The 12404-nt window shown below is 40.9% G+C and overlaps 1 protein-coding gene across 3 annotated transcripts in view; it reads left to right on the top strand.

Moving 5' to 3' along the window:
- The window catches only part of PRKCD (protein kinase C delta), a 53627-nt gene extending 43895 nt beyond the window's left edge, over window positions 1-9732 (top strand). For all 3 annotated transcript variants that reach the window (XM_080994193.1, XM_080994195.1, XM_080994194.1), the window contains exons 10-18: window positions 339-435; window positions 1460-1581; window positions 2236-2409; window positions 3523-3614; window positions 4057-4119; window positions 6414-6552; window positions 7440-7628; window positions 8084-8212; window positions 8831-9732. In XM_080994193.1, coding sequence (XP_080850319.1) covers window positions 339-435; window positions 1460-1581; window positions 2236-2409; window positions 3523-3614; window positions 4057-4119; window positions 6414-6552; window positions 7440-7628; window positions 8084-8212; window positions 8831-8989 — 1164 coding nt within the window. In that variant the 3' untranslated portion in view covers window positions 8990-9732. The remainder of the gene's footprint in view (window positions 1-338; window positions 436-1459; window positions 1582-2235; window positions 2410-3522; window positions 3615-4056; window positions 4120-6413; window positions 6553-7439; window positions 7629-8083; window positions 8213-8830) is intronic.
- Window positions 9733-12404: the final 2672 nt, after the last annotated feature.

Consider the following 12404-nt stretch of genomic DNA (forward strand, 5'->3'; position numbering starts at 1 on the left):
TAATTTGCATACACAAAAAGACTCGGTGTAAGAATTCATGTACACACTTGGGGCGCATGCATGTTTCACATCATCAGGTGCCCATTCTCTGTATTTGTGTCCCCATAGTTTGCAGAAACTGGTCATGTGCAATCTGTTCTGGTAAAATAAGACAACAAACCCAGTGGACAATTAAAATCCTCCATTATTCTTCTTCTACACATACTAATATTACATAAGAAAATGCCTTACATCATGCCAAACAATGTACTAATATTTAGCCTGGCTATTTTAGTGAAAAGCAATCATTTCTTAATTTAAGCATAAAGTAATTCTGAATATTCATTGTTTCTTTTCAGAAATCTTCCAGAAAATCTGATTCTGGGTCAGTAGAAAGTGTCGGAATTTACCAAGATTTTGATAAAAAACCTAAATCCTTGAGTGGCGATACAACAGGTGAAAAACATTTTTTCTTTGTTGTGTATGCATAATTCTAACAGTTAACACGTAAATTTAAAACTTGTCAATACCCATATAGTACAAACAATATTCTGTTACTTGGTTTGATGGTTTATTCTTAAAGTAGTTATGCAAAGACATGGACAACAAGTAATGATATGCACAACACTTCTTCACATGTAACTACAGCATCCTACCTTGTAGCTGAGAGCCTTAATTCGTAGACAAAGATTGTGGAGAGCTCTCAACTTAATTCAACTATAATTCAATCTGACTATAACTTTTGTTGGTGGGAGAGAGTTTTTCAGAATCTCCTTGCCTATGAAATCACCTTTGGCTTGGTACCGAAAGGACCAGCTTGCCACCTGAGACAACTGCCTCACCCGAGCCTCATGAGCAGGCTAGCCTTGGCAGCTAGTCTTCGTTTATGGACTGTTTTCCTAGGAAAGGTGAACTGTCACAAGCTGATGTCATTTTTTGGCACCAGGCAAAAGTATTCGTTTTATTTGTAGATGCATTTCAGCATGTAGTGTAACATGGTTTGCTATTATTAATGGCTTTAACTTTTCTGCCAGATCCTTTCTTTATATTTTTATTGTTTGTATACTTTTATTTTATGCCTTAAGGGTGGCACAACAATTATGTAAATAAAATCTGCCCCCTTCCATGCCCCTGTAAGCAGTGTAGGCAGAAATGTAACAGCTTCCCTAAACTTCAGTTATTAAAGCCTCTAGTTAAGAACCCAGTCAAGAACTGTGTGTGTATGAGGCAGCTCTGATGTTTTGAATTCGTTTTGAATTCATGCCTGCATGGAATTTGAACTTATAATTCCATGCATACATGCACATGCATGACAGCATACATTCCCTCCGTCCTTCACTCTAGTGGCAGGAGCAGATTTATGGAATGGTCCATGTGATACATCAACACTTCATAGAGCCATAGAATAGCATGCCATTTAGGGAGAAGAGAGAGAAGCTTCCTGGTCCTAACAGAAAAATTTGCATTTTGCTTTTTACAGATAATAGTGAGTATGATAAGCTTTGGGAGGGACGTTCGCTGTCACGACCATCTGGTAGGAGGAAATTCAACATAGACAGTTTTGTATTCCACAAAGTTCTTGGGAAAGGAAGCTTTGGAAAGGTAGGTAACTGGTAGGGCATGCTTTTCTTTGCATGTATAAACAACTACCAAACTGCTGGTTGTGTGTTGCTAGAATGCCTTATATGGTGTGGGGGAGAGAGAGAGAAAGTGATCCATGTGATTCTTCAGGCCACCAGCAAAGTGGGACCGGGGGGCTAAGACTCAAGGCAACAGGTGCCTGGGACCTTTGGTGGCTGTGAGGAAAGGTGTTGTTCCACTCCCCCCACATCCCTACCTCCAGTTGTGGCTTTATTGTGGCTTTTAATATTTGCTGTGAAATGAAACGTTTCCTAGTACTCTGCCTTTTCGCTGCTTGGCTTGACTCTGGGAAGGAGATCCCAGGTACAAGGGGAAACTTGTATGGCCTATTGGCCAACTCTAGGCAGCACCTGCTGTACCTGATATCTGTTCTAACCCATGAAGGCTTCAGTCACACTGAGTTCTTAGCTCAGGATGCCATGAGACTGTTTCTGATTTTTATGAACACATATGACTGTAGGCTGCAAAATGACACGTTTATTTGCCTGAGTACAGGGTATAGCACTCTGATCAGGTCTAATTCCACTGTTGCACAGAGGGGCAAAGCCAGGACATGATCATCTGGTGAGCTTCTAAAGCATAATTCGCATCCCAAAGTAATCTTTTGTTTTACAGGTACTGCTTGCTGAACTGAAAGGGAAGAATGAATTTTTTGCAGTGAAGGCTTTGAAAAAGGATGTGGTGCTAATTGATGATGATGTGGAATGCACCATGGTAGAAAAACGGGTCTTAGCACTGGCATGGGAAAATCCATTTCTTACTCATTTATACTGCACTTTTCAGACAAAGGTACTTCAATCCTTAATTTGCTGTTGCTGTGAAATAAGTGGGTGACTTATTTGAAGAGAGTATGTTTGCTTAAAGAGCATATCATTACATCTGTGTGTCTTCTTGCATACGCCTTAAGTATCCATTGGCAGGCTCTGCATTATTTGTCCATTAAACAAATAATGGACACCATTGGACTTCAGCTTATATGTTGGGGCCCATTCCTGGGCTGCAACCTAACCTAAGGTGGGTCGCAACAGTAGTACCAGCACCACACAAATATATGGTTAGAAATTATAAAGAAGGTTCCCAAGTGCATGTTTGAGTTGGAAGGGACCCTGAAATAGCCACGACATGAAAATAAAACTTTTCCTGAAAAAATGAGACTGGTGCAACTTTTTCATTAAATACAGAAATGAAGGATAGATTCACGAAAGGCTCTGGAATCTGGTAGAGGAGAAGCGGTCTTCCCTTCCTGTCTAAATGGTTTGGGTCTGGGATACCCAAGGGCCATGTCTTCCCATACCAAACCCCCAAATCTATTGGAGAGACTCATCTTGTTTTGTGACTGAGGCACAAGTAGTCCACATGAGAGAAAGGACCTTCTCAGTGCCTGCATCCAGACTGTGGAATAACCTACCCTGCGAGATCCTTGCTTCCAGGCTTCCCATAGGCATCTGGTTGGCCACTGTGAGGGGAGGATGCTTGGATAGGTGGGTCATTGGTGAAATCCACCAATGCTCTCATGTTATTGCTTTCTGGGCCCCTCTCTTAACTGTTTTTCACTGACTGATTAAAACTTCCTTGTTCCAATTAGTATTTGTCATGCCAGGCAGATGATCTTTACACAGCATAACCTCATTTTTAAAGTGTTGTCAGCTGCTGCTGTTTTTACGGCTTTTGTGGAATGGTCTTGTGCTTAATTGTTGTCAGCCTTCATGAGCAATGCACACGCATTGGAAGGGTGTCATACAAGTTTTCTACATCAATAAACGTCTGACGCTGCTTGTTAAGATTTCCAGCCAGAGGCTGCCACCAATATATGACTCGACTCACTTGCAGAACAACATGTTCATACTGTGTATATAGTGACATCAGTCAGCTAATGTTGTGTTCTTTCCTGTTTGTAAACAGGACCATCTGTTTTTTGTTATGGAATTCCTTAATGGCGGAGACCTAATGTTCCATATACAGGACAAAGGCCGCTTTGATCTTTTCAGAGCTACGTAAGTGTTGATAACATAATGTTGTGGCAAGGTTTGTGTGCCCGATTCTAAAACTGTCCTTCTGTTTAAGATGGGATGTGCTTTTAGCTTCTGCACCTATGCAATGTAACAGCAAGTGTTCTACTCATATCACAGATTGTTGCACCTCCACAAGTGCTTAGCTTTACTGTACCGTTGGCTTGCTCAGTTTTGCCAAGGTATTAAAGGGAACAATTAGATTTCCAAGAAGTATACTTGTGGAAGGAGCTGACTTAGGAATAGCCTTTTCCAACTTAAGCTGTATCCTAGGGTGTTAGACAAACTCTCCAGCATTTAGTGGCTAGGGGAAAAGTGAGAGGTTTCTGAAAAAGTAACCAAAAGAAAATGAAGTACTACATCATCAGTAGGTCCCTACTTTATTTAAATTAATCCCTCCATTTAAAGTGGTTTTACTGTGTTTCAGGTTTTATGGAGCTGAAATACTGTGTGGCCTACAATTTCTTCATAGCAAAGGCATTATTTATAGGTGAGTGCTGATTGACCTTGGTAAGCCTTGTAAAACATTGCAACAGTTACGTCCTGAATTGGTGGATTCTGTCATTAACCAACAAGCAGAGGGTTTTACAAGGAACTGTTCCCTATTAAAAATCTGATTTTATTCCAAATGTGTTGAAAAGAAGCAATTCAGCAAGCACTTGAGGCCAATATAGAATTGTTTTCTTGTGTTTTTCTCCTTGGCAACAAGAATAAAGAAATGTTATTTACATTAGACAAAAGACCCTTTGTTTCACATTCTTGATTGCCAAGCACTTAGACACAAGACTGAGATATTTTGTTTTCCTTCTAGTGCCAAAGGAGATTGATAGTAATTAATCCAGGATACAATCCTCGAAAGCGGAGACAGCATCCTCAGTGGGTGGCTGTTCATGAGAGGCAGAGAGAATTCACATCTGTCTATGTTACCGGTGTCTTTTCCCTATCTATAAAATGCAGAAATGTTCTTTGACGACACAGTTCATACGATAACGTTACTTGTAGACAGACTGATGCCAACAAGTCTCAGCCTTGGCTGACATCTTCAAGTGATGCCTCGTTTTGAAATCTCAGCCATGTTCACCAGATCTGAAGACTGTACTAAGCGGGCTACAGTTTCATAAGCCGCACTATTAGCTTTCATCTAAGAGTCGGTTTGAAGGCTACTCTGCAGCATTTTATATTTAGCAACATTTTCTGAAACTGCAAGTTAGCTATTTGTTAATGTCCTGTTTTACAGAATGAAGTAGTTATGCAAATAATATGAAAGAAGTTTTTTTTTTATCTACAAGTATCAGTCCTGTGAGTGGGAGGGCTGCTAACTTGAACTTAAATAGAGCTGTATTGTCTGCTTCTACAGAAGCTTTGTCTAAATTTTTCATGATGAGAAATGGCAGTTGACTGTGCCTTGGCAATGGTTGCTGCTCTTGGGAATTCAGCTGCCAACAAGGAAAGAATTTCTTGATGTCATATGAAACACGGGCTTTCATGATATCATTACTGGCCAGTAACAGCTATTGGCAGCCTTTCGCTTTAGTACAATGCTAAATGCAAACTGCTAGAGATTGGGGCTGTTGCAGAGTTAATTGCTGGATATAAACTTGCACATGAATAAAACAGTTTCAAAGGGGGAAGCACATTGTTTTTAGATGTGTTATGCATATGTACATGCCTGTGTTTGTGTGTGTGTTGCACCAGGCAACATTTTAGAAAAGCTGCTCTATCCTATTTGAGAATGTACTTTCAAGGATAATGCCTGGCACTTTCATTAAAAATAAGTATTTATAAAAATAAGGTGTTGCTCAGTTAATGAGAGCACCTTTTTAACTAATCAGAAAGCTTTTAATTAATCTCAGCAATGAATTGACTGGATGTTGCAACCATTCTAAAAAGGAAAAGTTGTCAAAAGTGGGTAGGGAAATACCGTTTCTTCACCCTCCTGTACATATTTCAGTACAGAGTTATCAAGCTTCATTAAGATGCAGTATTTTAAACTTTTGAAAGTTTTTGTTGATTTCATGCATCCTTAATTCTTTGCTACTGGCTTCTTGGCAGTAAGTTTTTTGGAAGTGTGCTTTAAGTTTATTGGCAACTGGTTCTTATGGCTGCTGTCTAAGACCAGAGTGCAAATGAACACATGTCTGTAGGATAGAACCCAGACTATAGCTGGAGCTTTGCTTGTTGACTCTTTTGCAGCATTTACCCCTCCAGTTAAAGCTATAATTAATTGCACAATGCAATGAACTATTGTTAATGTGGCTTGATAATGGATCTGTGTAAATTAAAACAAATGGCTTATGCACCAGAGGCAAACAGAAAATATGTGACTAAAACTCAGTATTTCTGTGTTGGATGCAAACGTGATAAATAACACAACTTGTTGAATCATTTAGAGGTGAAGGCCTTTGTTGCCAATGCAAAATTTCATTGTGCCCCAGGGTAGACACATTAAGGATTCTACATAGTGCCTCCACCTCAAAAGCCTCAATTTTCATTTCCCCATGGATTTATTTTAATTCATGCTTTTGACATGGAGTTAGCATTGGAGCCCTTCTTCTGCCTTAGTTTTCATTAAAAAAAGATTGGGAAAATTATTTGTTTACTTATCTGCCAACTGCAGTATCTTCTACACTCTGGCAGACATGCCATTAACTATTTATTAATGCTGAAAGTATCCTATGAGGTTGAAAGCAAATACCTTTAAGTGGATGCAATTGCTAAGTCATTGGGGTGCTTTTGTCCAATTTGAATGGTTGTGCTGATTAGTTTTATATTTTTTTCACACAGAGACCTCAAACTAGACAATGTGATGCTTGATAAAGAAGGTCACATCAAAATTGCTGATTTTGGGATGTGCAAAGAGAATGTGTTTGGTGAGAACAAGGCGACAACTTTCTGCGGTACTCCAGACTACATAGCGCCTGAAGTAAGGAACATACATGTGTAACATACCAGCTCTTGAAATAGCCATAGAATTCATTAAGTCCACAATTAACTTGTGTGCATTCAACTTTACACACTTGGCAAATATTATTATTATTAACAATTTTTTTAAAAGGGGGAAGGCATCTGTTTTGACTATACATGATTTTGGCTTTAGGCGCATGGAACATAACCCACATGTAAGTTGTGGGCTTACTGAATATATAATTAATAAATAGAGTTTCATGTTATCTCCTAAGGAAGGGGTTGCTAATCTTTGATCCTCCTGATGTTACTGAATTCCTATTATCCCTGACCATTGTCCAGACTGGCTGGGGCTGATGGGAGATGGAATCCAACATCTGGAAGTTCACAGATTTCCCACCCCTGCTCTAAATAAAGCCTAGTTGGTCATTGCTTAGGGAACCCAGTATAAGAGGGAATGACCATACCCTGAGTAGAAAATTACACCTGAGCCATCTATATGCTGAGTTTATTTATTCCTAGGTTCTTCAAGCTCACAGTTTGTACCACAGTTGAAATAGTGGTACGTATTATGGGTTCAGGCCAGAATGTTCAGTACAGGTAAACTTGTTCAACCAATTGGATGTTACTATCTGCCACAACATGGCGGGCAAAAACATGACAGTCCACATCTCATTCTCTGTCAGAGGTAAACTCAAAAGTAAATAGGTTAATGTTGAGTCCCAATGCAGCCAATGAATCAAAGGTGATTCATGCTGATAAAAGGACTGAGAATGTGATAAAAGGACTGAGAGAAAAAATTGCTTTAAATTGTGAAAAGCCAAAATCCTGATTTGTACAACTCTTGAGGAGTTAGGAAAGCTTCCCATTGCATTTTACATTGTTGTTTTCTTGTATCAACAACAGATCCTGCAAGGCCTAAAATACACATTTTCTGTGGACTGGTGGTCGTTTGGAGTCTTGCTGTATGAGATGCTTATTGGACAATCTCCTTTCCATGGTGATGATGAGGATGAGTTATTTGAGTCAATCCGTGTGGACACACCTCACTACCCTCGCTGGATTACCAAGGAATCTAAGGATATACTAGAGAAGGTATACACTTGCTAAGGCTAAATTGTTTTTCTGTTTGGGAAAATGGAAAGGGGCCTGGAGAATATCTTAAGCTAGTAATAGATCTTAAGTGCCCTGCATTCCAGGCAAAGATTTTTGTGAAATAATCAGTAATTATATAACCAGCTACAGGACTGGAGGGTCTTGTTGCATTGTCACATGCAGCCTAGTGATAATATGCCCCCTTGTTGCAGATTATGTTGTATACACAACAACTGGGCAGTCATATGGCATACATACCACCCCTTCTCCCCATCCAAAGCAGCTTTTGCAGCTGCCAGCAATAGTGACTAGAACTGGCCACAATGGCTGCCCTAGATCAATTCCATTGAGTCCAGCGTCTTATTTTTCTGAACAGCAGCTAAAGTCTTAGTTTCTATCAGAAATGTGATCTGCAGGCCAAGTAACTGAAGCTGGATGCGCATTATATTTTGTAGTTGTTTGAAAGGGATCCAACAAGACGACTGGGAATAACTGGAAACATCAGAGATCATTCTTTCTTCAAAGCGATTAATTGGACAGCACTTGAGAAGAGGGAAGTGGAACCGCCCTTCAAACCCAAAGTGGTAGGTATCCTTTTGAATCTAGCCAAGTGTAAAACTGTGATGCTTTTATCTGTTGTTGTTTTTTCAAAAAAAAATTATTAGGTTTTCCACATAACCAAACAGATAACACAATATTTAAAAATATAACAATAAACAATATTTACTTGTTGCTCCGAGCAGTGGCCCTTCCCCTATGGGTAATGCTGCTCACTGTTATATTAAGTAAATCAGTGCAAGGGTTTTTTTTAAGGTAAAGGGAAGGATTTGGGTCTGGAAGGTATCTGGAATTGAAGCTGGAACCTTCTGTATGCTAATTTGTGCTCTGCCCTCAATATGTGGTTGATCTTATTTCTTACTGGTAGCATATTATGGCTAGATGGCAGATATGCAGGACTTTCTGTATTCAAGTATTACTAGACATTACAGGTGATTGTTTGATAAAACAATCTCCACCTGATGTGTGATAAATTCCTACTTGTTACTTGCTGAAGCAGTGCAGCCAACCGAACTCATGCTGCAGTTGTTTGTCTGAGCTTGTTAAAACGAAATGGGACTCCTACTGAGCAAGAGCAAGAAGAATTGAAGACACTTTGACTAATTTTTTTCTTTCTTTTGGTTCTTTGCTTCTCTTCTATACAGAAATCAGCAAGTGACTACAGCAATTTTGACAGAGAGTTTTTGAGTGAGAAACCACGGCTATCATACAGTGACAAAAACTTAATAGACTCTATGGATCAATCTGCATTTGCTGGGTTCTCTTTTACCAACCCTAAATTTGAACGCATTTTAGAGAAATAGTTTGTCAGCACAGAGGAACTTTCAGGTACTGCTGTAATGGAAGTTTTCGAGCACTCCATGTGAAATGTGATCAGAGGATACTGTCGTCTCTTTCCTTTCATTCCGAACAACACTCAATAGCAACTAATTGTGCCCATTCTGGCGGTAGCTTCATTGTGCATGGTTGAGTTTAAGTATCCTTGTGAATCATATGTAAATGACTTCCTCTGCAGTAGGGAAAATGTAAATTGTGTACGTGGTTACTTGAATGTAGTTATCCGTTTGGGGGGGGAATTATGTATATGCTGTATATTTTGCTCAAGAGGTGAAAGAGGTTATCGAAGGGTACTACCCTTCAAATAAAGTGAAATGGCTAGGCAGTTTTTAAAGTCCATCAAACTAAATAATTTGAGTTGATTCTGAGCTTCAAATATTGCTATTTTTAATTAATAAAAAGTGGCATCAATTGATTATGGTGCTTCTCAGGCCCTCAATCCAGCAGGTTTACAGCCTTTTAAGTTGTTCTTGCTTTGCTGTTCATGGATGAAGCCCCATCTAAAAGACAGTGAAAGTAGTCTTTTTTTTAATTTAAAAACATGTGGGCCTTTCCTTATTAGACTACAGCTACCACAGGCCCCCTATCTGCAACCCAGTGAGTGAGGAAGTGAAGTGCTAGAGAACAAAGCTGTGTGTATGTGTGCCATTTAGTCCCCAACCCCCTTTGAGGATGCTGTCCTGTCCTCAGTGTTGGAAGAAAAATAGAACTCCCAACTTAGTTGTTTAAGTGGGGAAGGGGATGCCATCTTGTCATTTATTTTTCCAGGCGTCAATCTGTATTGGGCACACGGTGAGGTAGAACTTGACTTAAATGCAGTTGGGCAAACATTTAAATAAGCATGCATGAGACCGGGCAACACACCTTTAATGAAGGATGGTGGGCAGGTCTCATTTCAAAGAACCTGCCGTTAAAGACCTGTGTGGTTTGCGTCTAACTTTGGTCTCGTTGCCAGCCAATATAGGTCTAGTCAAGCCTCAGCACGCTTGAGAAGATGAAGGCTAGTTCCCGTAGGAGTATTTAAATACACAGTATGTGATAACTAATCATTGCTACCTTATATCTTGATCCAGATAACAGATTTTTAGGCTAGGCAGAAACACCCTACAACATGTACAGCATGTTGAAACTGTGGGGTGGGTGGGATGTGGGGCAACAGGGAAGGAATGCTGTCAAACCAATGTATTGATTATGGATTGTTGAAAAACTTAGAAGGCTAAATAAAAATACATCTATTATCTGAAACGCTACTGTCAAGGCTGCCTCAGGTCTCAGCTCACAAAAGACCAACGCCAATCTCTTCTTATATACAAAAGTGTTTATTGCAGTTCATTGTTTGCTTCATATCCGAGGCGCGCAGCCCCACGTCTGTACGCTTAGACCGTTGAAGTCCCCTCTGAGTCAGTCCCTCCCCTGCACCAGTTTAAGAGCCTTGCGCTGCTCCACCTCTTTCTCTCTTTCCTTTTCCTCAGGGTCTTCCTGCCCGCTGGGGTTTCGCCCCTCCTGGATTCCCCTGACGCGCTATCCCCCGACTGCTCTTCCCCCCTCCTGCGGGCTTTAGGACCTGGCCCTTCCTCCGGGCTCCCTGTACTTCCGCGCGCCTCTACATTTGAACTTGGCGCGCGCGCCCAACCTCTAACTTTCCTTTTGACAGTTACACTACTCCCTTCACTACTCCCCTCCCCTTCCGGGAGGGTGGCTTGCTCCGACCTCCCTCCCTTCTCTGCTGCCGGAGCTGCTTCCCCTGATACACTGGAACCTCCACCCCCTTCGCTGCACTCTGGCGGGGAGGCTGGTCCTGACGCCCAGCTGCCACTTTGGGATCCCCCGCTGGCCCCCTGTTCCTGACACGTCCCCCCTGGGGCTCCCCTGGCCTTGACCACTGGCGCCCCCTTCTGGGAATCCTCTGATTCGCTGGAAAGACTCATGGAATCTCTTGAGTCATTGTCATCCTCTTCCTCGCTGTCCTGGGATTCATCCCCATCGCTCTCCATCTCCTCCCTACCCTGTGCCTCTGTCCCTGAACCCCTGACAGCTACCCTTCCTATTTTACCCTCTGAAAGCTAATGACCTGGACACTAACCCACAAAGCAGGCTCTTTTAAGCATGAGCCACCACTGACTTGGTAGCTAGGGCCCCTCCAGGCTAGCAAGAATATCCTCCAAGTATTCCTACTTCCCCCACTCCACTACCATAAATATTGCCTTCCCTGCAATGGCTTCCCCTGGGGCCTAAAATGGATACCCCTTGGAATTAATCCTCAGGGTGTCGATGCCAGAGCAACACTCTCTTTTTAGCTCTAATGCCAACAGTGTTCTGGCATTGGTTCAGCCCTAGGCTTTGGGGGCACCAACATTAGAGCTCTGGTATCCATTAGAAAGGCTATGGTCCCCTGGGATGCTCTCTCAGGGACACATGACAGCATTTTTAAACATTCATGATTCTTTTTAAGATACACAGAATCTTTAGCTTTAATATTTTTGCTTCTTGAAAGTTGGGTTATGCTTCAAGGCAGAAGCTCACCACTTGCAACTTGAAATATCCCTACTGCGGAAACTCTTTGTTTTGATAGCTACAAATCTAGCCTTACTCTTGTTGAAAGTCACATGATTTGTTAAGTCCAGCTTGCTGCAAGACGTATCTTTCCCATGTGCCAGGTTTCATAGGTTACTAAAAATATTTATTCTCTAGGCATCAACAGCAGACACTTTGGCTAAAGAGTCAGGCAGTACAATACTTCCTAGGAGTTTGTTTTTATAGGCAAAAGCACAAGTTTCCACAGCTACAAATACCACTATGCATTTGTAAACTACTTTTTTAACACTGAGGTAATACTAAATTAAATAGAGGTCTGTCACGGTAGTCTACACGAGATTTGCTAGCTAGGACTCGGGGTGATTATCCAGATATTTCATGAAATTAATAAGTTTAAAAATGACTCTGGGCTCAACACTGGCCTGATATAAACTGAATTCTCCTCAGGCAACTTCCTTTGTAACAGCAATTTCTAAATCTTCCATAAATTCAGAATGTACCTGTGGACATATTAGGCCACTTCCTAGAGCTACAAGTAAAAGTAAAACTGTATTAACTAAGGTATTTCCTATGGAATGTAGGTTTTATTATTTATTCCATAATTGATTTCCCTCCATCTGATTAACACTGACTAACATTACAGAAGCATTACAGAAAATTGCCAACTGCCTTCTGTAACATTTAAACTATTTCTTTATTTATACTGCCATCAGAAATCAGGAATCTTTTTCAGCTCAAGGGCCACACACCCTTCTTGGGGGTGCATGCGAGTGTTGGAAGGGGCAGAGAGGCAACTCAATTTAACTTTTGTAAATCAGGCTAGTTTCTACACACACACACATTCTA

The sequence above is a fragment of the Podarcis pityusensis genome (genome assembly GCF_964106645.2).
Source record: "Podarcis pityusensis genome assembly, chromosome: 2".
In the NCBI taxonomy this organism is placed as follows: domain Eukaryota; kingdom Metazoa; phylum Chordata; class Lepidosauria; order Squamata; family Lacertidae; genus Podarcis; species Podarcis pityusensis.